This window comes from Pogona vitticeps, chromosome 3, assembly GCF_051106095.1.
Source record: "Pogona vitticeps strain Pit_001003342236 chromosome 3, PviZW2.1, whole genome shotgun sequence".
NCBI classification, from domain to species: Eukaryota; Metazoa; Chordata; class Lepidosauria; order Squamata; family Agamidae; genus Pogona; species Pogona vitticeps.
This window is the reverse complement of record NC_135785.1, coordinates 264,952,432-264,980,393: the sequence shown is the minus strand read 5'-3', so window position 1 is coordinate 264,980,393 and position 27,962 is coordinate 264,952,432. Positions and strand designations below refer to the sequence as shown.

At 48.9% G+C, this 27,962-nt stretch overlaps 1 protein-coding gene across 1 annotated transcript; it reads right to left on the bottom strand.

Moving 5' to 3' along the window:
* Positions 1 to 234: 234 nt before the first annotated feature.
* Positions 235 to 27,962, bottom strand: LOC110078096 (disintegrin and metalloproteinase domain-containing protein 26A). Its single transcript, XM_078390280.1, has 18 exons — positions 25,400 to 27,962; positions 24,349 to 24,425; positions 21,152 to 21,368; positions 18,292 to 18,360; positions 17,500 to 17,571; positions 14,126 to 14,283; positions 12,969 to 13,053; positions 11,913 to 12,070; positions 11,005 to 11,170; positions 10,470 to 10,559; positions 9,000 to 9,200; positions 8,361 to 8,458; positions 6,970 to 7,153; positions 5,051 to 5,128; positions 4,491 to 4,602; positions 3,484 to 3,577; positions 1,624 to 1,699; positions 235 to 504 (listed from the first exon to the last, which is right to left on the bottom strand). Exons 1-18 carry the CDS (start codon positions 25,457 to 25,459, stop codon positions 235 to 237), a joined length of 2,265 nt encoding a protein of 754 aa, XP_078246406.1. The 5' UTR covers positions 25,460 to 27,962.

The window sequence follows — 27,962 nt, the reverse complement described above, 5'->3', positions numbered from 1 at the left end:
GGCAAGAGGCACCGGGGAAGGGGGCTCCTCCTCGCTCGTCGGGGAACCCCATCCCTCTCCGCTCGGCTGGGCCTGAAGCTTTTCCCTCCTCCATCTTTTGCCACCCCAGGAGGGAGTCGAGGCCGGCGCTGGCTTCCTCTTCTTCGGGATCACGCCTAGATAAGCATCCTGCACCACCTTATTTGCCTTTTGTGCAGATGCCGGCCATGCACGCGAGAGCAAAGGAGCGTTCCCTCATGTGGCCTCCACAGGACACTCGGAGAGGTCCTCTCCCCCCTTATCCTCCACAGCCTTCTGGCCATGATCCTGCTTCCGCCCGGGATTTCTAGGCTTCTTGCCCCGCGTGGAAGGACTTCCGGCCTCAGGGGGAAGAAGGCAGGGCAGGGGCCGCGCGCTCACCCCGGCGCAGGCGGTCTTGCCTTGTGGGCCCCTTGACTGACTATCCGTGGAGGCCGTCAGGAAATACCGCGGTGGGTCCAAGTCCGGCCCAAGACATTCAGCTGCCTGAGGCAAAGGGAGAAGATGGCACCCCCCCTCCCGCTGCCAGCTCAGCTCTTACGTCAGTCCTGGCGTCAGGGGGACAGGGGGGGGGGGAGACCGGCTGCTTGTGGGTCACGAGGAGGCCTGCTCTTCAGGGGCGAGGGGGGGCTCAGAAGGAAGAGCCGAGGGACTGCTATGCCTGCCTAGCCTGCCTCCCCCCCCAGCATCTGCCAGCGATGTTGGCAGGTCTTGGGAGCCAAGTTTGCGTCTTCAGGCCTCAGCCCCAAGGTCTCGGATCTGGGTCTCAAGGGGATCCCCTCTCCTGTTCCCCCCTCAAGGCTTGGGACTCAAGGCCGAAGACTCCGAAGGCGCACAGGCTGGGCGGCCGATAGACCAGCGCATGTGCAGAGAGCGCAGGCCTCCCTCCCTGCCGCTGCCACTCGCCACCACCACGCGAGTGGCGACAGGCGAGCTCCCACCCCGGGCATCTGCTGTGTAGGGGGGGGGTCACCTCCTTCCGCCTCATGGTTGGGCCCACCTGGTCTGTTCTGTACCAGTGGGCGGGTGAATCTGTGGCTCTCTCTTTGGAGAGGGCGTGCGGGTGGGCGGGTGTGAAATCCGTTGGAAAGCAAAACAAATCACAGTAGGGTGGGATGTGCAGTATATATTTCCTTCTTGAAGCGGACAGGTTCGGTCTCCAGGGACATCCGTGACACCTCTTTCCAGGCTTCGGAGAGGGAGCCCGGGGTTCGGAGGCCGGTGACGAGACGAGAGAAGGTCAGCAGACATCCAGGAGGGGCCAAGAGCCCGCAGGGCGACTCGGGGAAAGGCAGCAGGATGGGGGGCGGGCGCCTCCCTGTTCTTCAGGGACCTTCTGCTGAAGAAAGGGCCCAATTTCGGATCAGAACAGGAAGCTGCCTGGAGACCATCAGCTCTTCGCCAATTCCTGCAAGAGAAGAAGTGGACATCATCCTGCTTGGCATTGCAAGGGTAGCCGGATTGCTCCTTGAGGGCATCTCCAGCTTGCAGGAACATCCCAGCCCCAGAAGGACCCCCAAGATCCGGTTCCTTCTCCTCTACCATTCGAAGGAGGGAAGTTGTGAGCATGTGCGCTCTTGGAAAGAGTCAAAGCACACAACTTACAGAGTTTTCTGGAGCAGAATCCATCTCTGAAACAACTTCTGGGACTCCTACAGATCTTTCTTTTCCGATTCTAAGCCTGTTGCGGCGGAAGAGAGAGAGAGAGAGAGAAAATCTTTGAGCCTTCTTTCTGTCGGCGTTCAGGTGAGAGACAGAAGAAGCTTTACTTGTTTCAGATACAACAAAAATGGCCTTATATTAATGTAAACCGCTAACCAGTTTTTAAAAACCGAAGGGCGTTTACATGGTAAAGAGGGTGTTTCGACTGGCATTTTAAAGCTGCATCCCTGTGCTATAGGTGAGAACAAAACAAAAAATAAAAAAAGATAAAAAGACAAAAACATGGTGGCACATAGGGTCCCTTCCATCTCTGCAGTTCTCAGATGATGATGATGACGATGATAGTGTGGCAAATATTGGCATCAAAATATAGAAGTAATGGTTGGCTGGTAAGAAAATCAGTGGATGTTTAACAGTGGAGTAATAGCCTGTTTGATATACAGTGGTACTCCCTTATTTGCAGGATCACTATCCACTGATTTTGACTTATCCACATTCAGAAAATATTAAAAAATATTAAAAAAAAACAAAACAAAATATATATTCCTAACAATGAAATTCCTACAATAGGCCTCTAGAGGGAGCCAGAGACCATGCTACACTGGTATGTATTGCATTTGTTTACCGTAATCACGTTGGCTATAATCTGCATTTTTCAGCATCTGCAGGGGTGGGGGTTTGGAACCAATCCCTGACAAATACAGAGATCTTACTGTGTGCAATAAAAAACTCACCGAAAGGTTTTTTTTTCCCTTCCTCCTCTTTTGCTTCTGTTTTAAGCTTTGCAGAGAAGGACGTACCTGTAAGAATGACTGAAAACCCTATTTCTAACCTACCTGGCCCAAAATCCTTCTCTTGTTTCTCCTGACAATCTCTTCTCCTTACCTGTACCTTTTGCTTCTTCACCAGGTGGGGCAAGGCTGATCTTGGGGAAGAAGGACAAACAGGGTCTCTTTATTTTTGGCTTCCTTCATCATCCTCTTACTCGGCAACAGCTTTCCTTCCCTGCATGGCCTTAAACCCAAACTTTCCCCCGGAGTAACGTCAAAGCCAAAATCCTGAGTAAAATTTAAAAATAATTAAACTACCCAGTCTTGGATTATATGGAAGGGACCTCCTTTCGCACATCATCAGTTTCATCTGGAAAGAAGGAACCACAGTAAGGCCTACATATTCAAAGGGGGACCGGTTCCAAACCACCCCCACCATCCCCTGCAGATGCAGGAAAACCATTATAGCAAATGCTATTTTAACGCTATTTTCATGTCTGATGAATATAAAAGTCTTTAAAGGTGCCTCCAGGTTTCTGTCTTCCTTTACTTTTTACTTTTATTTTGTTTTCACGCATAATGCTTGCACAGAGTAAGCAAGGCGATGTTTTCCACGCTGCTACTGTATTTTAATAACAAATCCTATATACTGTACATAGTGTGGTCTCTTGCTCCTTTTAGTGGCCAGTTCTGGTAAATTTGATCTTCAGAAATACAGTACATATTTTTGTTGCTTGAGGTTGAGCTGGGGGGGGTGGTTGCCTGGAATTTTACTTCTATTATTTTAAATATTTTCACACTGTGGATAAGTGAATCATTGGATATGGATCCCCCGGATACGGGGGGAGGGTCATATCGCATATCATCTGACCCATCATGCAGAGCAATGATGCAACGCAGGTGTCCTTTCCTGCGGATCAAGTCCCGCCAGGCAGGGAGCGCAGGAAACACCTTCCCTTCTTCCTGTTTGCCTTTGAGGGCATGGACCTGGCTTTGTCTCGCGGGGGGAGAGAGAGAACGATGGTGGACTTACCAGCCATATATGTGCTTCCTCAGCATTATACTCAGAGTCACCAAAAGCAGGACAACCCCGACCATCGAACTGAGCATGAGGGGCTTCTTGGATTCTGCAAGGAGGAGGAGGAGAAGAGGTGGAGCTTATCTTCGTTTCTCCGGAAGGGGAGAGGGTTGGAGGGGGTGCTCGAGACCCCACAGGACGGGAGGTTTGGGACACGAGCCCCCCCCTCTCCTTAACACTGGCGCTACACCCCGAGCAAGTGTCCAGGCCGAATGGCTTCAGCAGCACATTTTGCTTTTCGCTTTGTGTTTCTTGCTGGGATCCGGTGTGTTCCCACTCTAACCGTGTTTTCTGTCTGAGGAGGACCCCAGAGTTGCAAAGGGCAGGAAGATGACTCCTGCCCGGGGTCTCCGTGAAGGCCAAGTTCTCCTTCTTCTTGCCCGTGGCCCAGCTGACACCTGCTTCTCATCTGGGCATGGCAGGGACGCGCAGGAAAGCTCCCCAATGCGTGTCTCTCTATCATAACGGGAACTCTCTCTCACACACACACACCCCAGTGCCCTTCTAACTCTACCGAATCCTCCTGGGGAAAGCAGGACCGAAGGCACACCCTGTGAACTTGTTCCTCTCCAGCAAGCCAGGCTGGCCTGAGCCCCTGTCCGGGGCCCCGAAAAGGAGCCCTCCATCTGGCCCGGCCCTGCCCTGCCCCGAGCCTCAGTCGCCTGTGCTGCTTTTGATGCTGAATTGGGTTGGGGGTCGGGGTGGTCTTTTCCCCAGGGCGTTTGCTTCTAAAGAAGGCATGCGCTTGCCCGGGGCAACCTTGCTTCCAGATGACTGCTGATCCCCTCACTTGGGAGCGGGCAAGTGGCAGACACTCCCCCCCCCGGTCCCCCAGTCTTCTGGTATTGCCATTATGGGAAATATGCCCAAACTGCAGCAATTGAAGTGTGAACCCCCCTCCCCCAGTGCTGAAAAAGACCAAGACGGGTGGGGTGGGGTCAGAAGAATGCTGCGCTACTCACGGACGCGTTCTGGAGGGGGCCCGCTGTCGAGACTTCCCCCAAACCCCCGGCTTCTGCAGTCAGGGGGTGCCCACCCGTAAGTGCAGTGGCAGTTCCTGTTACTGTTGCACACCTGAAATACAGAGAGTGGACAGGGGACAGTATTGTGTTTGTCTCCAGGGTGGAAGAAGGGATGGTCACTCTCGAATTGGCCTTCTCAGCCACACTAGACGCTGTCCCAAGACCTCCATACAGAGCACGTGACCATCATCTCTCAAGACTGAAGGATGACTAATCTGATGACAATGTTCACTCACAACAGCAACAAAACACCGCAATTTTAAAAGCCAGCAATGGCAAAGGGACCTTAAAATCAGGTGTTTTAGAGTCACTTTTAAGTCCCAATTTTAATTTTCCTTTTGGTATTTACTTCTGCAAGCCTTTCGTGTGTCTATGTTTGTGTATTGTTTACAAAGGCATCAGTTTGAGCAGAACACTTTCAAAAGCCGGGAAGGCAATTAACGCCACAAACAAACAATCTTCTCACCTTGATCGGGGAAATGAACCTAATTGCAACTTACCCCATGGTTGTTGCACTTTGAGAAATCACAATCATAGTTCAGAATTGTCAGGCTGACGCAGGATCTGTTTACACATATCTACAAAATGAATGTCTCAGTGGGTTAAATGGAAAAAGCTTAAACTCCATTAAATTACAAAACGTCCTGGAATTAGATGCAGCAAAGCAGGTGCGGGCCCAAAAAGAAATTGATCTGAAAATTCAAAGGACTGCTCTCCGTTCTTATCTTTTTTTCTCTCTCTCTTCTAACCTGCAACTTTTCTCAAGACGTGTTTAAACAAGAGTTGTTTATTAAGAGGATCAAGACCCAGTTTGCCAATCACGGGACACTGTCAGCCCGTCCCATGAAGGAAAAGATACACTCTGGAGAGATGTTTAGCAACGGGTAACTCCTGTCGCTGTACATGAAGCGGTTTTAAAGCAGCACCCGATCCACACTTTTTTCTGCTCTAGTTTTCCCATCCATCCTTCTCAGAACGTGAGAAGGGAGGCCTCACAAGCAGGGGGCAGAGATTGGGGGGGGGGCAGGTGAAGGGTTAGGGTGGATGCCGGCAGGTACAGAACAGAACAGGGCATGAGTTGCAAAACCCGTGAGTGTGATCCACACACAAAGAAAAACATTTAGAGGTGAATTTCCGTAATTTAAGAAACGGCTGCTGCAGGCGTTCTCTGTTGCCTACGTCGCTGGGTGGGCTCCGTACGCGACAGAAGGCGCCGACAGAAATTTCTGAAGGTGCAGCGGTTTGCTTCCAAAAGTTTACACCACTTCTGTGACTGGATGCCAGCCAGGAGGTATTAACACTGTCTGGATCACCAAGGCGTACAGTTTGCAGCCAAGGGCTCTTTTCCAGGTTCTTTACATGTGCCGTCTGCGAGGGGATGGCAAAAGCACAGCCCTACAGGTAGGCGCCTTAGCTCTGTACTCTTGGCTAACTGGGGTGCAAAATTTCTAAGACTTTTGATATGATGGAATCCTATCCGCCATAGGGTCCTAGAATTGTGGAGTTGGAAGGGGCCTCTAAGGCTGTCGGGTCCAACCCCCTGATCAAGGCAGGGATCCAAGTCAAAACAGATCTAATAATAATTTATAATAATCATCTTAGAACTGCAGAGCTAGAAGGGACACTACAGATCATTGAGTCCAAGGAGGCCCAGTGGGGAATCGAACTCCCAACCTCTGGCCTCCGCAGTCAGATGCCACTGAACTATCCAGCAGTTCAGATATGAGAGATGGTTGTTTGATTTTCCCTTGAAGGCCTACAGTGCTGGAGCACTCACTACCACCTCTTAAGATCATGGGTTCCGCTGTCGTACTGCTCTAACAGTTAGGAAGTTTTTCCTGACATTCAACCAAAATCTGGCTTCCTGTCACTTGAGCCCAGGGTTGCGTGTCCTGCACTCTGGGATGATTGAGAACAGATCTTGCCTTTCCTCTGCAGGACAGCCCTTCAAATATTTGAAAAGTGCCATCACATCACCCCTCTGCCTTCTTTTCTCAAGGCCAAACATGCCCAGTTCTTTCAGCCTTTCCTGATAAGGCTTGGTTTCCAGCCCCATGATCATCCTTGTCACCCTCCCTCTGAACTTTTTCCAGTATGCCAGCATCCTTCTTGAAGTGTGGTGTCCAGAACTGGAAACAATATACTGAAGGTGAGGCCTAACCAGTGCTGAATAGAGGGGGACCAGCACCTTGCAGGATTTGGAAACGATACTTCTTAGAATGCAGCCTCAAATAGCATTTGCCTTTTTTTGTAGCCACATCACACGGTTGGCTCCTATTCAGTTTGTGATCTATGACAATTCCAAGAACCTTCTCGCTCCTAGTATTGCTGAACCAAGGATCCCCCATCCTGTCACTGCGTGCTTATTTCCCAGCCCTCAGGTATAGAACTTTGCTGAAATCACAGGCGTTCCCCTTACCTTGTCCGTTCCACACGTTGATCCGTCTTTTATGGCTCCAACGTCGTACGCCTCTTCCTCTTCATGAAACTCTGTGCCCAGGCACAAGACGTTGTCGATGGGCGTCTGAATCACACCTTGCCTGGTGGAAATGATTGGGATCTCTTTAACGTTAACGCACTGGATCCTTCCGCAGAAGACATCCCTGGAAGAAAAGAAAGAAAAAGAAAAGAAAAGAAAGGAAGGAAGGAAGGAAGGAAGGAAATGCATAGCTCCTCCTTCACTCATCATGAAAGCAACTGAAGGCCACCATGGGGACGCCTTGAGTTTTCTCTCTTGGAAAAACCCTGGATAGTCTTTCAATCCTACTAAGGGCAAAGTCTAGAGAAAGGGCGCCTGGTTGGGGCAGCGGGGGGGGGGGGGGAGAGACATGATTGAGAGGTATAAAATTCTGCAGGGGATGGATAAAGTGGATAGAGGGGATTTTACATAACAACCTAAGAGCAGCCCTGCCCTGTGCTGGATCAGGCCAAGGGCCCATCTAGTCTGGCTCCCTGTATCTCAAAGTGACCCCCCACCAGATGCCTCCGAGAGCACACGAGACTACGAGAGAGACCGGTCTCCTGATCCCCCCCGTCCCCTGCCTCTGGCCTTTGGAGGTCCCTTCCTTCGAAGCCTGGAGATTGTACATCCCAGTCAGGGCTTCTCACCTGCGATGGGACTTTTCCTCCAGAAATCTGTCCCATCCCCTTTTTAAGGCCTCAAGGCCAGATGTCATCACCCCATCCTGTGGCAAAGAGTTCCACAGACTAACAACCTGCTGGGTCAAGAAAGATTTTCTTTGGTCTGTTCTCCCTCTCCCAACTCTCCATTGGAGCTGCCAGAAAAAAGGCCATCATCACAATAGGAAAGGGCCTTGGTCCTTTCAGGTGAAAGTCTGGGCCTCCAGACAGAACAGCTGCAGACGGCCAAAAATTATGAATATTTTAAACAGCACTTGTGGTAAATTGTGCCATCATCCTGGGATGGGGAGGGAGGTGGACGCGAGGAAGCCAAGCTGCCGGATCCTGGACCGCGAAAGCCTCTTTGCTCTTTAGGCGCCACCCTCTATTTGGGCTCCTTCACGATGAGCCTTGTGGTTAAAGTGCAGCACTGCGATCAAGACTCTGCTCACGACCCGAGTGTTTGATCCTGACAGGTTCGTGTTAAGGTTCGCATAGCCTTCCATCCTTCCCAGGTTCAGTAAATACTCAAGCTGTTCGCGGTGTAGACGGCATCACTAAACCGTAAACCGCCCAGAGAGTGCTTTTTTGAGCAGTGGGAAGAGAGATCTAAGCTGCACGTTTTGTGGCTTCTCCCTCAGGCAGTGCCCGGCGGATCAGGTCCCTTACCCAGCAGCACAACCTACTCACTCTTCCTGGCATTTCTTGTATCCCGGCTTGGCCTTCCCGCAGTTGCCCGTGCGATCACCCCGCGTGTTCACGCCCCGGTAGCAACTCGGTGGAGCCGGCTGTGCGTCTGGGGGGGGGGGAGGCAAAAGAGGGGGGGGCAGGCCGGGGCAGAAGGAGAGAAAGAGACACCTGTGTCAAGATCCAGAAGAGGAAAAAAAAAAAAACACAACAGCAGCAGAAGGCGAGGGGGGGGGATGGCCGGAAAGAGGAGGGCAGGCTGACACCTTCAGAAGACTGACATGGGCTTCATCCTTTCCACATTCTGATCAGCAGAGGAGCTGCTGGATTCCCTCGGTGGCTGTGGAGCCAGAGGTTGGGAGTCCGATTCCCCATAATATAATATTTTAGAGACACAGAGGCTGGAAGGGACCCTTTGCATCACTGAGTCCAACCCTGTGGGGGGGGGGGGGAATTGAATGAAACCACACACTTTCCAGATTTTGATGTCAATCTTTGCTTTGTCCTCTTCTCTGCAGCTCTGCCGACAAGATTTTTGGGAGGCTTCTCCTCCGTACGGTGATAAGGGAGGCAGAGGAGAAACATCTGGAGAAGGAAGCATGAGGGGCACCAACCACCGGGACCGATTTGGTGATAAAGCACAGCCTTGCCTTTTCCAAAGAGGACCTGGCAATGTTGCTGACGGTCCAGGCATTTCCCCAAATAGCAGCGGTCTCCAGTCCCGCACGGCATCCCGTCTTGCTTATGCACATCGGCCGGGCAGGTGGCAGAATTCCCGGTGCAATACTCAGGGAGGTCGCACTCTGTGGCAGCTTCTCTGCACAGTTTCCCTTCGTTGGCAATCTGGAGGGTGGGGTGGGGGTGGGGGTGGGGGTGGGAAGAGGGGGAAACCATAGCACCAGACTCTGAGTGCGGGGCTTTCCAAGAATCCCAGCCCAGAGTCTCACTCCCACTAGCAGCTGGTGGCCCCACCGGTGTGTCATACCGGAGGGGCCAGAGGCGCACAACAGGCACGCCAGAAAAGAAGGCCTGCCAGGAATGTGGAGACTCTCACCCTCTGTTGGGGACCTGAGCCCAGGCATCATCCTCAGAGGGCCTCTACAGATGCTTAATGAAAACACCCCCTACCTCCCTTCTTGTAGAAGGCCTACCATGCCCCCCCCACCCAGAGTCGCAGAAGTTGTTCTGATTTCCTCTGTGCCTTCCGTGCCCTGAAGCCGCATTACTGTCCTGCTCTCTGCCATTTTTACATTCACTGAGCCTGGCGATTTTGTAACTTCTGGGTTGGCCCAAATCAACTATTATACTGTCTATTTTTAAACTGCATCTTGTTTGCCTAGACCAGTGGCGGTGAACCTTTTTGGGCTTGTGTGCCCAAACTGAAAGCGAAAGAAAGAAAAAAAACCCAGTGGGTGGCATGCCGTGGTGGCGCGGCGGCAGAACTGGAAGTGGTGGCGGAAGGGGGAATCCCGGGCACGGAGGCGCCTCAAGACCCCACGCCGGATCCGCCGCCAGCGGCAGCAGCTCCGGATCCGCCTGTCGAAGTGCCAGCGCCGCGGCCACTCCTTCTTTAAAACTTTGCTTGGGGTTCTGACCATTCTCCTGACAGGCTCCAGCAACTGAAGTGAACGGGTGCAAATTTATTTATTGATTTATTCAATTTATATCCTGCCTATCTGGTCTTACGACCACTCTAACTGGCTTTTGATTCAAAAAACAAAAACAAACAAACAAAAAAACCCAGAAGCCCCAGTGGCAGAGGAAAAACCTACAGACCGGGGTGGGGGGGAACCCTCTGGGCTAAGTGGCATTGATTGGTACATCATAACAGTCAACAACAAATACCTGTAATATGAATCTGACTGTTCTAAGTGACGACTCAAATTGAAAATTAATCAGGCCAGAAGCAAAACAGAGCCTGAATGTATAAAACAAATGGCATGCTAGGAGATTAAGCCAAAGCAAAGGCAACGCAACACGAGCGTGACAGTTCTCCAAGACCTTTGTCTTGACATTTGAGGAGTTTGTTTAGCTCGGCCGGAGAGAAGGCCACTCCGTGTTGACTTTATGCTTAAAACAGAGGCCAAACCGTAGCGCCTGCTGGGCTCTCACCTCACAGTGTTGGCAGCAGACCCCATAATGGCAGCTGGCTCCTGGTTTCCATCGACAGTCCTTCAAGCAACAGCCGTCCTCCTGGCACTCCTGTCAGTTAAAATCGCTGGGTGATTCGATGCACGCCTGTTCTACGACAGAGGGTCTCATGTCCTCTACCGCACACGCCTCAGAGAAAGAGCTGCCTATTAAAGTCACTGTCACCACAGCCTCAAACACCATTTTGAACGGCTAGGTTGGCAGGAGCTGGGACAAGCGAGGGGAGCTCCCTCCGCCACGGGGAGTCAATCTTGCGATGGCTGACCTTGCAGCCCAGAGGCTTCTGCAGTTTAACCTGCAGCGCCACCCCGTCCCCATTATGCAAATTAAGGCTGCTTAATAGCGCAGTCCAAACAACCCCATGGACACACAGACCACCCTGAGGCTCCCCACATTGAGTGTCGACACCACTGTGTCTCAACTGAATTTAGAAGGGCTCAGTTCATCAATCTCCCTGCAAAGGGGGGCGGGTGGGTCTGAACCCATGGACGCTAACCTCATCCGTGCCACAGTCGCAGTCTTCGCCGCTCTCCACCAAGCCGTTGCCGCACATCCTGGCCACCGACAGGTCTTTGGGTAGGTTCAGGAAACATTCTTTTCCTTGCCGGGCTAAGAATGCAGAATATGCATTTTTGCTGCAGTTACTTAGTCTGTGGCACTCCCTGCAACAGGAGAGATGCAACAGGCAATGAAGCACAGTGTCAATTTTTTCACAGTGCATATGATTACAGAGAGCTCTTATTTATTCACCAAACGACTGTACTTATTATTTTTTTAAAAGGTTTGCTGCAGAGCACAGAAAACTGATCCCCTTGTGGGGGATCACGATCATCCCAGAGTGGAGGAGAGATCATCATGGGCTCAGGCTACAGGAAGACAGATTTTGGCTGAATATCAGGAAAAACTTCTTAACTGTTAGAGCACTACGACAATGGGTCCCATGACCTCGGGGGGGGGGGGGCTCCAATGCTGGAGGCCTTGAAGAGAAAATGACACCCATCTGTCAGATCTGCTTTGCTTTGGATTCCTGCCTTGAGCAGGGGTGTGTGTGTGTGTGTGTGGACTGGATGGCCTCAGAGTCCCCTTCCAGCTCCCCCATTCTAGGATTCTATGGTACAATGACAATGCTTGACAAAGACAATGGGCAGTTTCAGAAAGGTAAAAATGTTGATATTAGAAGCAGGAGTAAGGGGCGCCTGCCATGGTAGCTTCCTTTATACCCCAGAACCCCTTGCTCTCCTCCTCCAGTTTCCATATCTCCATATTTCCATATTCCCTACTTGGAGACTCTGTGTTCATACACTGGTTGGGGCACGGACATGGGGCAGCTGACTCGTTGTATTGGGTCGTGTGCCTCAAATACCCTGGGAAAACCGCCGTGGTTAAAAACTTAACAGGACTCACGCTGCGGTGGAGTGCATGAGGCAATGGCTCGTCTGGGAGCCGCAGCGGCAGTCACACGTTCGCCCTCTCTGTGCCAGGAGATCGTCGTGGGCGAAGCCGAGGGCATGGCCCAGCTGATGGGCAGCCGAGACCCCGTCGCTTGTTGACGAAGGGGAGGTCTGTGCACGGGAGAGAAACGAAGGCGGAAAAGGAGCTGAGCCCAGAGGGAAGGGGAGCTTATTCAGAAGATAGCAGAGCAACGGTTACGGAGGGAAGGGGTAGGAAACGTCAGTGAGCAATTATTTTGCCCAAACGGAGAGCCCAGGAGTGACTTATGGACGGATGATGGAGTGAATGAAAGAATGGAATGAGGGATTACTGAGTGAAAGGCACGGTGTTGTCATTATAGGGAGGCTGCCTTGATCCAGGCTGCAGAGCAGAAGCAACGAGGAGGCCCTCGCTGGCGTTGGCGGGCGGCTGTCTAGGGTTAGGGTCTCCTTCTCAACCAGCAGACCAGACGTGGGAGCAGGTAAGCACCCCTGTTCTGTGCTGGATCCGGTCTGCTTGGAAAAGAGATTCTGCGGCCAATATTAATGAACAACAGACTTCACATAATCGTGCGCAGGTTCAGCTGAGCCCGGATCGGTTTGGTCTTCACGACTTCTTGCTGGACGACTCTTCCGAGGGCCACAGGGGTGCGGTCTGGGGCCTTTCGAAGAGTTCAGGGCCTGTGGCTGCTGCCAGGCAATGGGCCACCTAGGTCGCTGTTTGGGATGGATGTACCCCTCCTGCGGTCGGTCCAAGCCCGGCTCAAGGTTGCCTTTAAATCAGTTTTAAATCCGTGGAGCCCTGATGATGCAGAGGCCCCCCTCGCTCCGCCATGATCCTGCCTCTTCACCGAAGGTCCTGCCACAGGCTGGAGGGGGGACCCTCTTGATGGTGGTCCAAAATCTCCAAATCCACCTTGTCCAGTTCTTATTGCTGAGATGGTTCAAACCCCCCCACCACGTGTCTTTCCCTTGGTAGAACAAAACATGGAACCGAAGGTGTCTGCCCAGGCTGTGGTCTCTCACTTACCTGGACAGCAGAAACGGAAAGACGGTTCTCAAGGCACGAATGCTCTCGCCACAACTTTCCAAAAGGATGGTCTTCGCCCATAATCCTACAAGGCAGAAAGTCTCAACATTAATAGCTCAGCTCCGTCCTTAAGCTCTCTCTCTCTCTCTCTCTCTCAAATCATCATCAGCTCTTCTAGAGCCGTGGTTCCCAGTCTGGGGTACACAGACACCTCCCCCAGGGCTACAAACCCCAGGACATTGAGGGGTATGCCCCCAAAAATCGAATAATGGCAGGAAAAGGCACCTACGTACGTCAATAGCGTAAGACAAGATCGAAGCCAAAGGTTTTGAAAGTAATGGAGTGTCATGATGAGTGGGTGGAGCGGGCTTTCTTAGTTAAGAAAAGCCCCTTGAGAAAAGCTCCGATTAGAGATGGGGACGAACTGCCGAAATGGTTGATGAACCATGACCCACGAATTTCCCCGTGGTTGACTGCTGAACTACGAATCTTAAGAAAAAAAAGGGTAAGTCCCCACAGCCTGCCCCCCCCCCTGCCCCGTTGCCTTGCTACCTTGTCCGCCTCTGCCACCACCGTCATCTTTGCAAAGAGGGTGGCAGCGGCTTCTCTTAGGGCCACAGAGTTGGTCCCGTCTGCCTCGGAGGTGGCCGCCGATCAGCAGTTCGGCGGCGCATAGACAGAGAGGGAAGGCTAGGCTTCCTGAGCAGAAGCTGCCACGTCGGCAGCCTCACCTTCCCTCTCTGCCCACGAGGACAAATAAAAAAGGGTAAATATTCATCCCTTTGTATTCGTCGGGCTCTCCAAAGTTGACAAATACACGACCACAAATGGACGAATATTCGACGAATCAGCGATTTCTTAGGACTATTGCAATTCGATTTTTTTTATTTCATCCACATGTCTAGCGCTGATGCCTCACTTTGTTATTTTGGCAAATGGTGGGGAATCTCTCCCTGAGTGATGTGTTGGGAATACACCACTGCTCAGCATTTGGCCCCTCACAGGGTCAGCTTTCACACCATGCCCACCGCAAGAAGGACTCGTATGGAACGACATTTTCTTTTTCTTTTTTTAATGAAAAGGTGCTGGAGAGTTTGCAGCGGCAAGGAAGCGAGCCACGCCAAGCCCTGTCAGCCCAAGGAGAAAAAGGCTCTCACATGAACAAAGAGGCGTGGTCGAAATGCACAAGGTGCCGGAGTTCAGTCGAAGCATAGTTGTAGAAAGCATCCAGCGTTTCGCTGACGGCCAGGTAATCCCGCCTGGTCCAGATCTCTATCCCTGTCAAGACAACGTGAAGACCGACGTCATCATAGATCTGGAAACAGGAAGCAAAACACACACGGGGCGTTTTGGTAAAAGGGATCGCTATGCGAAGCAGAACAGCCAGTATCCTATCCGCAGCCTTAGCTAGAGTAGCCCCATTAACTCAGTGGGACCCACCCCAGTGTTGATTTCCCATTCACCGGTTGATTCCATGGGTCTACTCTTAATTGGGACGAGTGACCGTGTCTTGAACAAGAGTTACAAATCCACATCAAGTTAATATTGATATCATGTATTTATTTATTTATTTATTTATTTCATTTATACCCTGCCTATCTAGTCAATTGTGACCACTCTAGGCGGCTTACAACATGCATTTAAAAAGGAAACATATAACAAACCACATCACAAATAATAATTTACATAATTATTGGTATTTGTTACAAGTGGCAAATAAACAATACTCGGGGAAGACTCTTAACACTTGAAACTACTGCATAAATGTTGCTCCTATTCATCATCATCATCACCACCACCACCACCACCACTGCTACAGCAAATATTTGTCCCACAATCCAGGAGCAGCCACACAGAAGGCCCCTCTCCTGGGTCCCCACCAAACCTTGCACCGGTGAGGGTGGCGGGACTGAGAGAAAGGCCTCCCCCTGGGGATCTGAACAGCCGGGCAGGCGCCTAGAGGGTGATTCGGGCCTTGAGACCGCTTCAGCCCAAGCCCCTTAGGGCTGCTCTATATTGTCTCGCTGAACAAGGCCATGCGAGGCCTTGTGCAAAGTCTTCATGGTTTTTAATCTTCCTTTTTAACAGTTTTACACACACACACACACACACACACACACACACACACACACACACACACACACACACACACACACACACACACACACACACACACACACACACACACACACACACACACACACGGCAACATACCTGATGTTCTTAGCCCTAAATGCCTTAATGAATGAATGAATGAATGAATAAACGAATAAACAAACAAACAAACAAACAAACAAAAAACAAACAAACAAATAAATAAAAGGGACCCCCCCCTTGTTTTTTTAGAGGAGCAAAATCTGGCTTGTCTGGCCAAGAAGGTGCCTGTCGCCTAACCTCATGGTGACAATTCAGTATTTGAACCCATCTTGGAAGGGCCAAGCAGACTCTTTATTTGAGGAAGGTAAAGGTAAAGGTTCCCAGTAAGGTGAGCCACAAAATAGAGTGGCAGCATCTCAGGGAATGCCTTATTTATTTATTTATTTATTTTATTTATTTTATTTATATCCCGCCTATCTGGTCGGGTGAGGACCATTCCTGAAGAGGAAATATTGTATTTGGAAGACTGTTGGCATGTCGAGGTTGGACTGAATAGGGAAGGTTTTTTTAGAGGAGTTGCAGGAGGCAGGAATGCAGACGCTAAGTTGCTGCTCCATAAAATGGAGCCACATTGGGTCTGGACAGCTGTAACGGCTCCGTCACCTATTTTGTACATGAGGGCCAAGTGTATGCAACGGATTACGAGCGGGAACTTTTAAATGTTCAGATTCGCTGGTTGTCACAGCATGTGCTTTTCATACCTCCTTTAGTTCCAAAATCAGCTCGCTTTGCTTTGTGACAAATCATGAGAGGTAAACGTGGGGGCTTCATCTGAAGGAGGACTGCCCAGTCACAAACATCTGGGTGAATCCCGAATCGTAGCTTCTAAAGCCAGGCTCTCTGGAATGTACAGGATGGGTCTTGCTGACCACAGTGTAGCAGAGGTGGGCAGGGTGGGGGCCCCCAGAGGTCCTGAGACTGCAACTCCCATCACGTAACAGCCAACATAGCCAAGGGAGAGGCATGCTGGGCGTTGAGTTCCAGCAACATCTAGAGCAGTGGTCTCCCCAACCTTGGGCCTCCAGATGTTCTTGGACTACAACTCCCAGAAGCCTTCACCACCACTTCTGTTGGCCAGAATTTCTGGGAGTTGAAGTCCAAGAATATCTGGAGGCCCCAAGGTTGGGGACCACTGCTCTAAAAGGCTGCACTTTCTCAACCCTTGCTCTGTAGGAACCAGCCAAATCAGAGCACTGATCCTTCTGTACCCAGCATTGGCTGCTCAGACTGAGATACATTTCCAAGAGCGAAGACATGTACTGTACTTCGGATCGCACATGCGTTCAAAGACTCAGCTGGCCCTTCTCTGCTGGGCCACAGTCTTTCCCAGACAGAAACTGGGCTCTGCTGAGTTACAGAGATTGGTTCAGTATCCCTTTCCTTTATTAAGTCCAGAGATGGGCACAAACAGGCAGTTCGTCGTTTCGTGCTGGTTCGTCCTTTGGATGAACAGGTGTTTGGCCATTCCCAGCCTTGCCTCCTCCAGCAGGCGCCCACTCAGAGGCAGGACCCGGAGGACTTGAGGCAGGGAAGCCAGGGTGCTGCCTCTCCGTAGGTGCCTGCTGAAGGCGGGGCTGGGCATTGCCGAACACCAGTTTGTCCAAAGGACGAACCAGCACGAACTGCCGGTTCGTGCCCATCTCTAGTTCTCATGTTGGTGCCAAATGCTTAGGCACCCTACATACCTTGTGGGCCCTAATATGAAGTGCCGCTCAGGCAAATGAATCTTGGTGGGAGCTGGTTTACACAATCTAATCCTCAGCATGCATTTCTGTTCATACTTCTTCTGATCCCTTTGGAGGGGGGGGGGGGTGAAGCTAAGCTGAATCTTTAGAAAGGCTGGCCAAAATATACTTTAGTTTTTAAAGATCCCAAACCTTATTTTGAAAGAGCCGATCACTGAGGCCCTGTCGCCTCCTCCCTCCTCTACTCATAAGTAGACAGCTGCCTTTAGCAGCTCCAGATCTTCTTCATTTTCCTACATATATGATCCTTCAGTTGTACCGATGCCAAAAAGTGTGCAGCTTATATCCTGCCCAATAGTGCTTAAAGCATTCTTTGGGCGGTTTACAAGTGAAGTGCGCAGGCTATACATCGCCCCCCCCCCAGCTCAATGAGTAAGGTACCTGCAGCTACATATGAGGCCTGACACATTTCTGCAGATGTAACTGTTCCTCACCTCAGGGCCCCTTCTCTCCAATTGCTGGTTCGTGAAGCTGCTTTCCATTGACAACCGAGGCCACCAAGTCTGCCCACCTCTGACCCTCGGGCCGGCGTTTGTACATCACGTGCATTTCCACCCCTACCCCACAAGCTTGAAGAGCACTTCCCAGCCCAGAATGCTGGCCAGGAGGATTTCTGTCCATCAGCTTACATTGTGAAGGATCAACAGCATCTGAAGCACCGTCTGTATCACGCGGGTCACGTTCTGCTTTTCCCTCTGAAACTGAAAGGCAGAAATGGGGGTAGGGTGGGGGAGAACAAGCACGTGCAGTCATGTACCAAGAGTGCTCGGTATTTCTACAGCAAAACACACACACACACACACACAGAGCCCCATCTTTCCAGGTAATCCCTGACCAGCCCAGTTGAGATGCTGCCGACTGTGATCTGCAGAAGGGATTCTAGACGATGTCCTCCCCCCTAGTATGAAAAAACCCATGTTTGTGTTCCTATCACGCTCCCTCCTCCCCCTTAAATGGCTTGGGAGGCTTGAGCTGTGATGGCAGAAGGGGGAAGGAAGAGGAGAGTCCTGGTAACAATGGGGGGGGGGGCTCCCTCTGTTTTGTGATAAATCACTTAATCTTGTGGCTGAAAGTACTAAATAAACCACCCCAGAAATAGCTATTTAATATGTATTTCCAGGATGTATTTACTAGGACTGGCCACTAGGGTGAGACAGAGGCCATGCAATGCATAGTGTCCAATATATACGCATGTTTCGGCATCTGCAGGGTGGGGTCTTGGAATCGATCCTCCGCGGATACCATGATCCATCTTTACTTAACTTATGCAGTTGGTTACTTACTTGTAGTCTGAAAACCACTGCATCTTTCTTAAACACAGAATAACAGGTAGATTTTCAATACTGGAAATGAACCATAAAAGGGTCAAACATCTAGGGATACATGACACACAAAGATGAAGGGAGGCGGTGGTCACTTACCATGGAGCTGTCACAAACCGCAAAGTATTCGAGGTACCTCGATGGTGCATTTGGTCCAGGAAACTCTGTCTAAAATGAAACACCAAACACTGAGGGTGGGAAGAAAGTAGGACACAAGCAACAAAACACGGGGTTGGCCGATGGGACGGGCGTGGAGGGGGCGAGATCCCGGAGTCCTACGAACCCAGGGAGCAGCCGAGCCGGGAAGTTAGACATTCGGTCCCGAGAGAGGGTCGTGGTCCTCCTCTATGCATCCTAGCAACCTCCCGCCTGATTTCAGGGAGCCCAGGCCTAATTTAGTTTAGGTTAACATTTCTTTAATTCGTTAAATTAGACATTAACGGGTTAGTTTTAAAAGAAAACCTAGGAGAAAAGGGGTTTTTCTTCCTGGCTCATTTGAAATTGAGATACTTGGTTTACCATGGAAATCTAGTCATGGATGTTTGTGTGCGTGTGTGTGTGTGTGTTTTAGAGAGGGAGGGGAGAGGAGGGAGGGAAATACTGGTATCTGCCATGAAGTAGAGCTTCTCAGTGAGGGCAAGGAGTGGCCTTTTCTGAGAAAGGAGGGGCCACAGGTACACAACCCGAACCCTTCCCCCCCCCTTTCCACTAGCAAGCAATGAGCCCTTTTTTTCAGGTCAGTGGTTGGCCACTGCTTGGCTGCTTGAGGTAGATCTTCTCATGGTGGCTGCTGTGTTCTTTTTCTTTTTTTTCTCCTTTACATTGTTGTGAAGTCAACAGAGGTTATTTTAAATTCGAGATCTTATTTAATTGAACTTTACTATTTCAATGTAATGCCTTTGTAGCTGCATTTGTTTTGACTCCTGTTGCGAGTCTCGAAGGAAGGAAGGAAGGAAGGAAGGAAGGAAGGAAGGAAGGAAGGAAGGAAGGAAGGAAGGACTAATGATGGATAGAAGGAAGGAAGGAAGGAAGGAAGGAAGGAAGGAAGGAAGGAAGGAAGGAAGGAAGAGAGAGAAAGGAAGGAAGGAAGAAAGGAAGGAAGGAAGGAAGGAAGGAAGGACTAATGATGGATAGAAGGAAGGAAGGAAGGAAGGAAGGAAGGAAGGAAGGAAGGAAGGAAGGAAGGAAGGAAGGAAGGAAGGAAGGAAGGAAGGAAGGAAGGAAGGAAGGAAGGAAGGAAGGAAGGGAGGGAGGGAGGGAGGGAGGGAGGGAGGGAGGAAGGAAGGACTAATGATGGATAGAAGGAAGGAAGGAAGGAAGGAAGGAAGGAAGGAAGGAAGGAAGGAAGGAAGGAAGGAAGGAAGGAAGGAAGGAAGGAAGGAAGGAAGGACTAATGATGGATAGAAGGAAGGAAGGAAGGAAGGAAGGAAGGAAGGAAGAGAGAGAAAGGAAGGAAGGAAGAAAGGAAGGAAGGAAGGAAGGAAGGAAGGACTAATGATGGATAGAAGGAAGGAAGGAAGGAAGGAAGGAAGGAAGGAAGGAAGGAAGGAAGGAAGGAAGGAAGGGAGGGAGGGAGGGAGGGAGGGAGGGAGGGAGGGAGGGAGGAAGGAAGGAAGGAAGGAAGGAAGGAAGGAAGGAAGGAAGGAAGGAAGGAAGGAAGGAAGGAAGGAAGGAAGGAAGGAAGGGAGGGAGGGAGGGAGGGAGGGAGGGAGGGAGGGAGGAAGGAAGGACTAATGATGGATAGAAGGAAGGAAGGAAGGAAGGAAGGAAGGAAGGAAGGAAGGAAGGAAGGAAGGAAGGAAGGAAGGAAGAGAGAGAAAGGAAGGAAGGAAGAAAGGAAGGAAGGAAGGAAGGAAGGAAGGACTAATGATGGATAGAAGGAAGGAAGGAAGGAAGGAAGGAAGGAAGGAAGGAAGGAAGGAAGGAAGGAAGGAAGGAAGGAAGGAAGGAAGGAAGGAAGGAAGGAAGGAAGGAAGGGAGGGAGGGAGGGAGGGAGGGAGGGAGGGAGGAAGGAAGGACTAATGATGGATAGAAGGAAGGAAGGAAGGAAGGAAGGAAGGAAGGAAGGAAGGAAGGAAGGAAGGAAGGAAGGAAGGAAGGAAGGACTAATGATGGATAGAAGGAAGGAAGGAAGGAAGGAAGGAAGGAAGGAAGGAAGGAAGGAAGGAAGGAAGGAAGGAAGGAAGGAAGGAAGGAAGGAAGGACTAATGATGGATAGAAGGAAGGAAGGAAGGAAGGAAGGAAGGAAGGAAGGAAGGAAGGAAGGAAGGAAGGAAGGAAGGAAGGAAGAGAGAGAGAGAAAGGAAGGAAGGAAGGAAGGAAGGAAGGGAGGAAGGGAGGAAGGGAGGGAGGGAGGGAGGGAGCGGGGAGAGAGAGAGAGAGAAAGGAAGGGAGGAAGGAAAAGAAAGGAATGGTGAAAGAAAGAACGAACAAAATGAAAGAACAAAGGGAAAAAGGAAGGAAGGGAGGAAGGGAGAGAGGGAGAGGGAGGGAGGGAGGAAGGAAGGAAGATGACTTATCCAAATCCCCATATCCTAGTTCTTCTGATTGAGGAAATTTACTTTTCTCTTACTCCTTTAGTCCCCCCACCCACCCTCTACCATTCTCTCTCAGACCTAGTCTCTCTCTCTCTCTCTCTCTCTCACACACACACACACACACACACACACACACACACACACAGAGAGAGAGAGAGAGAGAGAGAGAGAGAGAGAGAGAGAGATCCCATGGCCGACAGGGAGTTGACACGGCCATCCCCACCTCTGCCCCACGGCTGTCGCTGCTAGGATGGACTCCCTTCCTCCTTCTCCTGGCCGTGGCTCAGACTGTTTCCCCCTCCTTACTGCTGATTCCAGGCAAGACAAAAGAGAGCGACTAAAGCCATCCAGGCTCTTAAGGTTGTGCACCCGGAAGGTCCCGGGTTCAATGGGCACCTCCAAGCCGCAGGAGGAAGGCTCACCACAGTGCCAGGCAGCCCCCAGGCAGGGCTCCTTGTCAGCACCTCCTCAGCTCCCCTCCCCTGTATGTCCTTGCTGGTCAGCTCATCTTGCTGTTCGAGACGTCCCCTGCATGGTTCCTGCTCTTCTGGGTCCCTTCGATAGATAAAGTGCTGAAATCCACGGGAATTCTCGATGGGGTGTATTTCATACTTCAAACTTCCAATCTGTATGAAACCCCTGGAAATGTTTGCAAAAGTCACTCCATTTATATGAGTTAAATAGGCAGACAACTTGGTTTGTACCGAGCAATTCAAGTTCCGTAACTGTTATTTAGTGCCATTCCTTATGTATCCCCCTTTCCCGCATCCCGCAGGAATAAGGGGAGGTTATGAGGTTGCCTTAAGGCCCTTTGTCCCAGGGGTCTGGTGCAGCTGAGGGCTAAGTTGAGGAAGGAGGGAAGCCGCATCCCCTAATCTTAAAATATGCCCACCCTGTGAAGGTTAACACCATCTTCAGGAAAATATTTTTCCAAGTACTCATGGGGGGCGGGGGGAGGAATCTTCAGGGTGGTCACTAAAGCTGTGTGCATGAAAAATAATTTTTGAAAAGCACATTTGAAATAATATGTAGACGTCCTGTATCCATGACCTGGCCATGAAAGCATCACTACAGCTGACAAAGGGTGCAAGTCATAGATGCCAAACCCCCTCCAGCCACCAAAACCCAGTTGCATCGATTCTACCAATATTTAAATCATTTTATAAATTTTCATTCACACGATGCATGAGTAACATCGAGTCAATTAGTTTTCTTCCTACCTCAACAGCAAGGCCTTTTGAAAATGACCTGATCCTGGCATGACTTCAATCCTTATTGTTTCAGTGGGTGTGAATATTGCTGTTAATTTATTTACTGTCCAAATGGACTGGGTTCTGGGGTGTCATGGCTACAACATGGCCACTGCACTGGTAGCACCCCCCCCCCTTTTTGAATTTTTAAAAACTGCTTAGCAATAAACCACTTCCTTTTCATTTTATATTTTTCTCTCTGCAACAGTTTAGTGATGTATCACTTAGTCAATGTCTTCCCTATTGTACCTCTCATCCCTGCTTTTGTGTGGCTTATAGTTAAACACACACCCCCCCAGCTTAAGTGCTTTTTAATGATTCCCCACATTAATCTATTGAAATAAAAAAGGCTGGGAGTTGCATGGTTGATACAAAATATAAATATAAGGGTAGGTGATACATTTAGAGACCAATAATAATTTTTTTAAAAAATTATACAATGTGCAAGCTTTCTTGGGTAAATCCCTCTTCTTCAAGGAAAAGCACCAAAATTCCAAATGTTCATGGCAAGAAGGATTTTGCTATGAAGGTTACTCTCATTTGACTCCAATCGGCTAAACCTAGTGAGTTTACTCAATTAGAATTTCAAAATACAGAAATATTGGACAACACCAGCAATCATTATGTTAGACTACACGGGGAAGCCATTGAAATTCACAAACACCAGCAGAGCTTCAACAAAAAGAAGAGTCTAAAACTCTACAAAACCTGGCTCCCAGCATTGAAAAATGCAGCCTGCAAAAAGGTCAACAAACTGTACCCAGCCACAAGGACCAGTGATCATTACACACAAAAGACCAGCTAATAACACCCATCAATCACAATAACAGATAATCTCTCCTCCTTATCACAACAATACACCCGCAATAAAAACACACTGATAACCATAATCACCCATCTCCTGAAAAGGACAAAAGCTGATCTCACAGCCATAAATACTCAACTCCCAAACAAACTGCACCAGAACACAGAGTTCTGACTCGAGTCCTCAGAAGATGCCCATGGCCACAGAGACTGGTGAAACATTAGGAAGAACAACCTTCAGAACACGGCCAAAGAGCCAAAAAAACCCACAACAACCATTAGATCCCGGCCGTGAAAGCCTTTGAGAATACATTATACCAGAAAGATCTGGATGCCCCGGACAACCCAGATAGTGCGGTTGCTGACCTTGAGCCAGACATCCTGGAGAGTGAGGTCAAGTGGGCCTTAGAAAGCCTGGCTAACAACAAGGCCAGTTGAGGTGATGGCATTCCAGAAGAACTATTTAAACTCTTAAAAGATGATGCTGTTAAGGTGCTACACTCAGTATGCCATCACCTCGACTGGCCTTGTTGTTAGCCAGGCTTTCTAAGGCCCACTTGACTTCACTCTCCAGGATGTCTGGCTGAAGGTCAGCAGCCACACTATCTGGGTTGTCTGGGTGCTGCATGTGTTGCTCTCAAACGAACAGCATATGGGCCAAGGTTTGGCAAATTATCAGCATGCATAGACCATCAAAACATCACGTTGTGCAAAAGCATGCCAAGTTGAGTATCCCTTATCAAAAATCCATGCATATAATTATTTTAAAAGTTTGTATCAATTACCTGGCTTGTATTACTTTAATATTTGTTTCCCTTTACTAGAGTTAATGGTTATTTTTCAATAAAAAAGTATTTGTATCATTGAAAGTTCTGGTATGTTTTGAAGACAAGGTGATGATTAATTCAGACAACCGTATATGAGTTGTTATTTCTAAACTAAAACATCAGTATTCAGACTTAATTGCAGTGTTGGCACTTCGAAAGAAATAATTTGGTTTTGTGTCGCCGCTTGGGCACTCAGGCTCAAAAAAGGTTCGCCATCACTGCTCTATCTGGCCCTAAGCAAGCTGCTCTTAGGTAGCCTCAGTCCACCCACCTGCAATGTGGGGGATTCTGGCTCGTTTCACTACTGTGGGCTACAGGAATTGCTCGCTAGCTCAGTGGTTTCGGTCTCTGGCTGTGGAGCCAGAAGTTGGGAGTTCAGTTCCCCACCACGTTGATAGGGGCTAGACTCAGTGGGTCCCTTTCAGCTTTGCAGGTCTAAGACGAGTAAGTGACAACAGGACTTAACTGATAGGGTTGGCATAAGGACTGCAACAATATAATGAAGATGAAGGACTTTGAAAATAGGGAAGTACTATTCAAATATTAAGCATTATTATAATCATATGTATCATCACCCAAGTATTATTATCTTTCAGGTTAGAGCAGCTGGTGCAAAAGAAGTGAATCAAGCACAGAGCAGAACGTGCTTATTTCTAGCTCTTTTGCTCTCTTCACTCCCAGTTTGGGAGTGGTTCCTGCAACCCCCACCCCCACCCCTTCCCGGTGCTTAGTCATTACCAAAGCCCAGCACAGGTAGACAGGGAAACGTCCGAGTCAGGGGTGTCTTCCACAGATCCGCTGTAATAGCAGTCCACCTGCAAGGTCCAAAATGGTTGCGTCAGAATCCATTTGTCCAAAAGTCAACCTGACAACGCAGATAAACCCCAGATTGCAGCGTAAGCGGTAGTTCAAGGAGAGGAAGGCCTGATGAGAAAAGGAGAGTGAAGGGAGACAGGATAGCACTTTTCAAATACAGAGGAGGGGCAGGATCGGCTCTCCATCATTCCAGAGTGCAGGATACATAACAATGGGCTCCATGTTAGAGGAAGCCAGATTTCAGCTAAATATCAGGAAAAACTTCTAAACCATTAGAGCAGTATGACGACGGAACCCATGACCTTGGGAGGAGGTGGTGAGGGCTCCAGCACTGGAGGCGCTCAAGAGAAAATGGGACCGCCCTCTGTCGGGTCTATTTTGATTTGGAATCCCACCTTGAGCAGGTAGGACTCAGTGGCTTCATTGACCCTTTCGAACTCAATCATTTTATGATCCTGGGACTGGCATGAACTATGTTGCCTGAGCTGGTGAGCTGTTCAAGGATAAAAGTGATGCAGAAGGGTGTGGCATCCGTCATGAAAAGAAAACTCCTTTTGTGAAAATAATAATAATTATGAATAAATTATATGTCGTCAAGGAAGGCGGTTTGGTTGCTCTCAGATCTTGAAGTTTTGAAATCAGCCTTTGGAGAGGTGGTGCTCTCCAGAGGGAACCCTATAAACCCCCATTTGTGGCATATAAGAAACATGCTCCCTTTTTCACTGAGCTGAGGTGGCTGGCAGAGGTGACCTCGTCCCTTTGATTAAGCAGGAGAGAGATGATTTAAAACAGCTTTTTTTTTGGGGGGGGGGGTGCGGCGGCGGCTGATGTTTATAATGAATTCTATTAGCCATTACACAGAGGGTGGCAAAAGCTGGCATTAAGAAGAAGTTGGTCCAGATCCCGAGCATTTCACCCCAAGGGAAAATTAGAAGATGCAAGCTGCGAGCTGAAAGATAAAGCTAAGACGTACCTTAATATACGGGTGATCTTCTTGACGGTTCCCTTTTGGATCAAAAGTGTAGATCGGCATATTCCGAAATATAAAGGATCTGCGTGAAAAAAGAAGGATTAGGCAGACGGCAGCACTTGCAGCACAAACGTTGTTTCTTGGATCAACATGGATTACTGGCAATGTGCCGCGGATGCTTTTAATTTGAATTAAACTGTCTCTGCCGACGTTTGGTTTTCATCCATGGGGGAATCTGTCTTGTCTCGCCTGATGGAAGGTAGAGGGTCAAAAGCAACAAGATCATGCAGGAAAGTGCCCCAGACCTCTCAGAGAATTTGCTTTCTTGGAAACAAACCTGATGAGTTCTAAGGACATTACTTTATAACCTGACCAAAGTGCAAATCCATTAGTGGCATTACATACATTAAATCAATTATGCCCAACCTTTGTCGAGTCGTGACCCCTTTTTGTAATAGCCAGGTAACCCAGAACACCCCCTTTGCATAAAAAGGCATTTTTAATGGGGTTAAAATGGTCCCTTCTAATAAAGTAGAGGCTTCTTTCTCCCCGAAAGGGTCCGTTTCTCGTACATAGACATACATGCTAGCTTTAATGTCTGGTTTCGAAAGGTCAAGAAATGAATTATTTAACAAGGACTGCGACACCTATAAGGTAACCTGCGATTCCCCCAGAAAATACTTTGTGACCCCCTTGGGGGGTCACAACCCCCAGGCTGGGACACATTGCATTAAATGTGGCTGTCACAATCGGAGTTCCAAAACCATAAGGAAACAAGCCAAAACAGTACACAGCCTGTGCAGTGTTTCTTCTGTTTATATTGCTATGCCTTTTAAATAAGAGGATGCTGAATTCTTAATTTTTTTCTAATCATACTTAAATAACAGAAGTCCCCCTTCCTTCCCATCCAATCAAAAGAAACACAAGATCTCAGGACGGGGGGGGGGGGGGGGAGAGAAACACTTACTTTTGATGAAGGTGAATAATCCTGTTGTTTCCTTCAATTCTAATGAAATAAGACACTTCTTTCTAAACAAAGCGTTTAAAAGCAAAACAGAGTTACTTAAAACCCAAACCAGTTCAGCTTACAACTTCATAATATAAGGGAGAAAAAATATATTCCAGACCTCAAGGGTTTATATTCTTTCTTGGACCGTTTTCTTTCCTTTCTGTATATTTTATGTTCAAATGCTTGCTCGTTTTCAAAGAAAAGAAGCCCACCTCCACTTTGGTTTTGCTTTGGTTCCTAAGCAGGCATAATTACAGAGCCCTTAAAAGGTGGGTGTAGCTTAGTGGGTTGGAGCACCGGGGGCCAGGAGTTCAAATAATCAGATCACCCAGAGGATGCATGACTGATGGGGGTCCCTATGGCCCTGCAGCCTGTCTGTCCTTGGGCAAACGGCAGGGTGGCTGCAGAGCATCACCAGAAAGAGGGGTTGATCAACCACTTTTGTGTATCTAAAAAAGCTTAAGAGGGTCACCACAAGTTGGAAATGATGGGATGGCACACCATTCAATCATTTGTTTTAATTACAGATTTGAGGAATTTATTGGTGACTCATCTGCTTCACTTCCTCTGTACAGACTTCAGCTAGCTCAGATCTATTATTCATTTACACAGTTCATAGCTTGCATTTCACTACAAGCGATTTTCAAAGCAGCAGCCTGGAACTGCAACATTACTGTGATAAATAAAATCATAAAAATAAAATTGTAAAGGGAAGGGACAAACCCAAGAAATGCTTGAACACTTGCAGGTTAATCGATTTAGTCACCAAATGGGAAACACCAAGGGAAGGATTAGAATTATTAAAGTTTTGGTTTACTGAGATAGAAGGGGAGCAGGTGAGTGATGGAGTTGATGGTGCCCCAGGGATCAGGTCCTCATCACCTTGATGTAGGCAATGACATTTCTGTTGTCAACCAACCAACCAACCAACCAACCAACCAACCAACCAACCAACCAACCAACCAACCAACCAACCAACCAACCAACCAACCAACCAACCAACCAACCAACCAACCAACCAACCAACCAACCATTTCCAATTTATATGCAAAAGGAGAATGTTTTCTCAGTCTATTTCACCTTGTGCTACAAAAGCAAAATAAAAAAAACTATTTTTCTTTTTTCTTTGAGAACACTCTGAATTTTCATATCCCAAGAAACGCTTGAACATGTCGGGCAAGAATATTATCAGATTTCTTGTCGGAACTCTTGGCCCTGTTCTGCAGCATGGAACCCTGACTAGGAAACACTGCATTAAAGAATAAGACCTAGGTTTCAGCGGACTTTCGATAGGCTACAACCCACTCTCACAGACAAATGACTTAAGTGTCGTGAATGCTGCATATTATTTTTGAATTTTATTCCCAAGATTTTCTTGATGGAATCACTAGGATTTGGCCTGTGTAAAAGAAGTGATAATTAGAAAAAGTACAGCTTCCTCCAGCTTGTCATCCAAAGTAAAAGAAATGGGGTGGTGGTGAAGGAAGGAGGTTTAGATGGGACACACTAGCCAGAATCTTGCGGCTTATTAGCACGCCTACGAGAGTGATCACAAAA

Excerpts from the sequence above, each read along its gene's own strand:
- LOC110078096 (XM_078390280.1), bottom strand. The coding sequence starts at position 25,459 with ATGCCGATCTACACTTTTGATCCAAAAGGGAACCGTCAAGAAGATCAC. Across the intron at positions 7,154-8,360 it reads TACAAGAAATGCCAGGAAGA|GGATGTCTTCTGCGGAAGGA; the intron begins GTGAGTAGGTTG and ends CTTTTCTTCCAG. Across the intron at positions 505-1,623 it reads ATTCTGCTCCAGAAAACTCT|GCAGCTGAATGTCTTGGGCC; the intron begins GTAAGTTGTGTG and ends CCTTTGCCTCAG.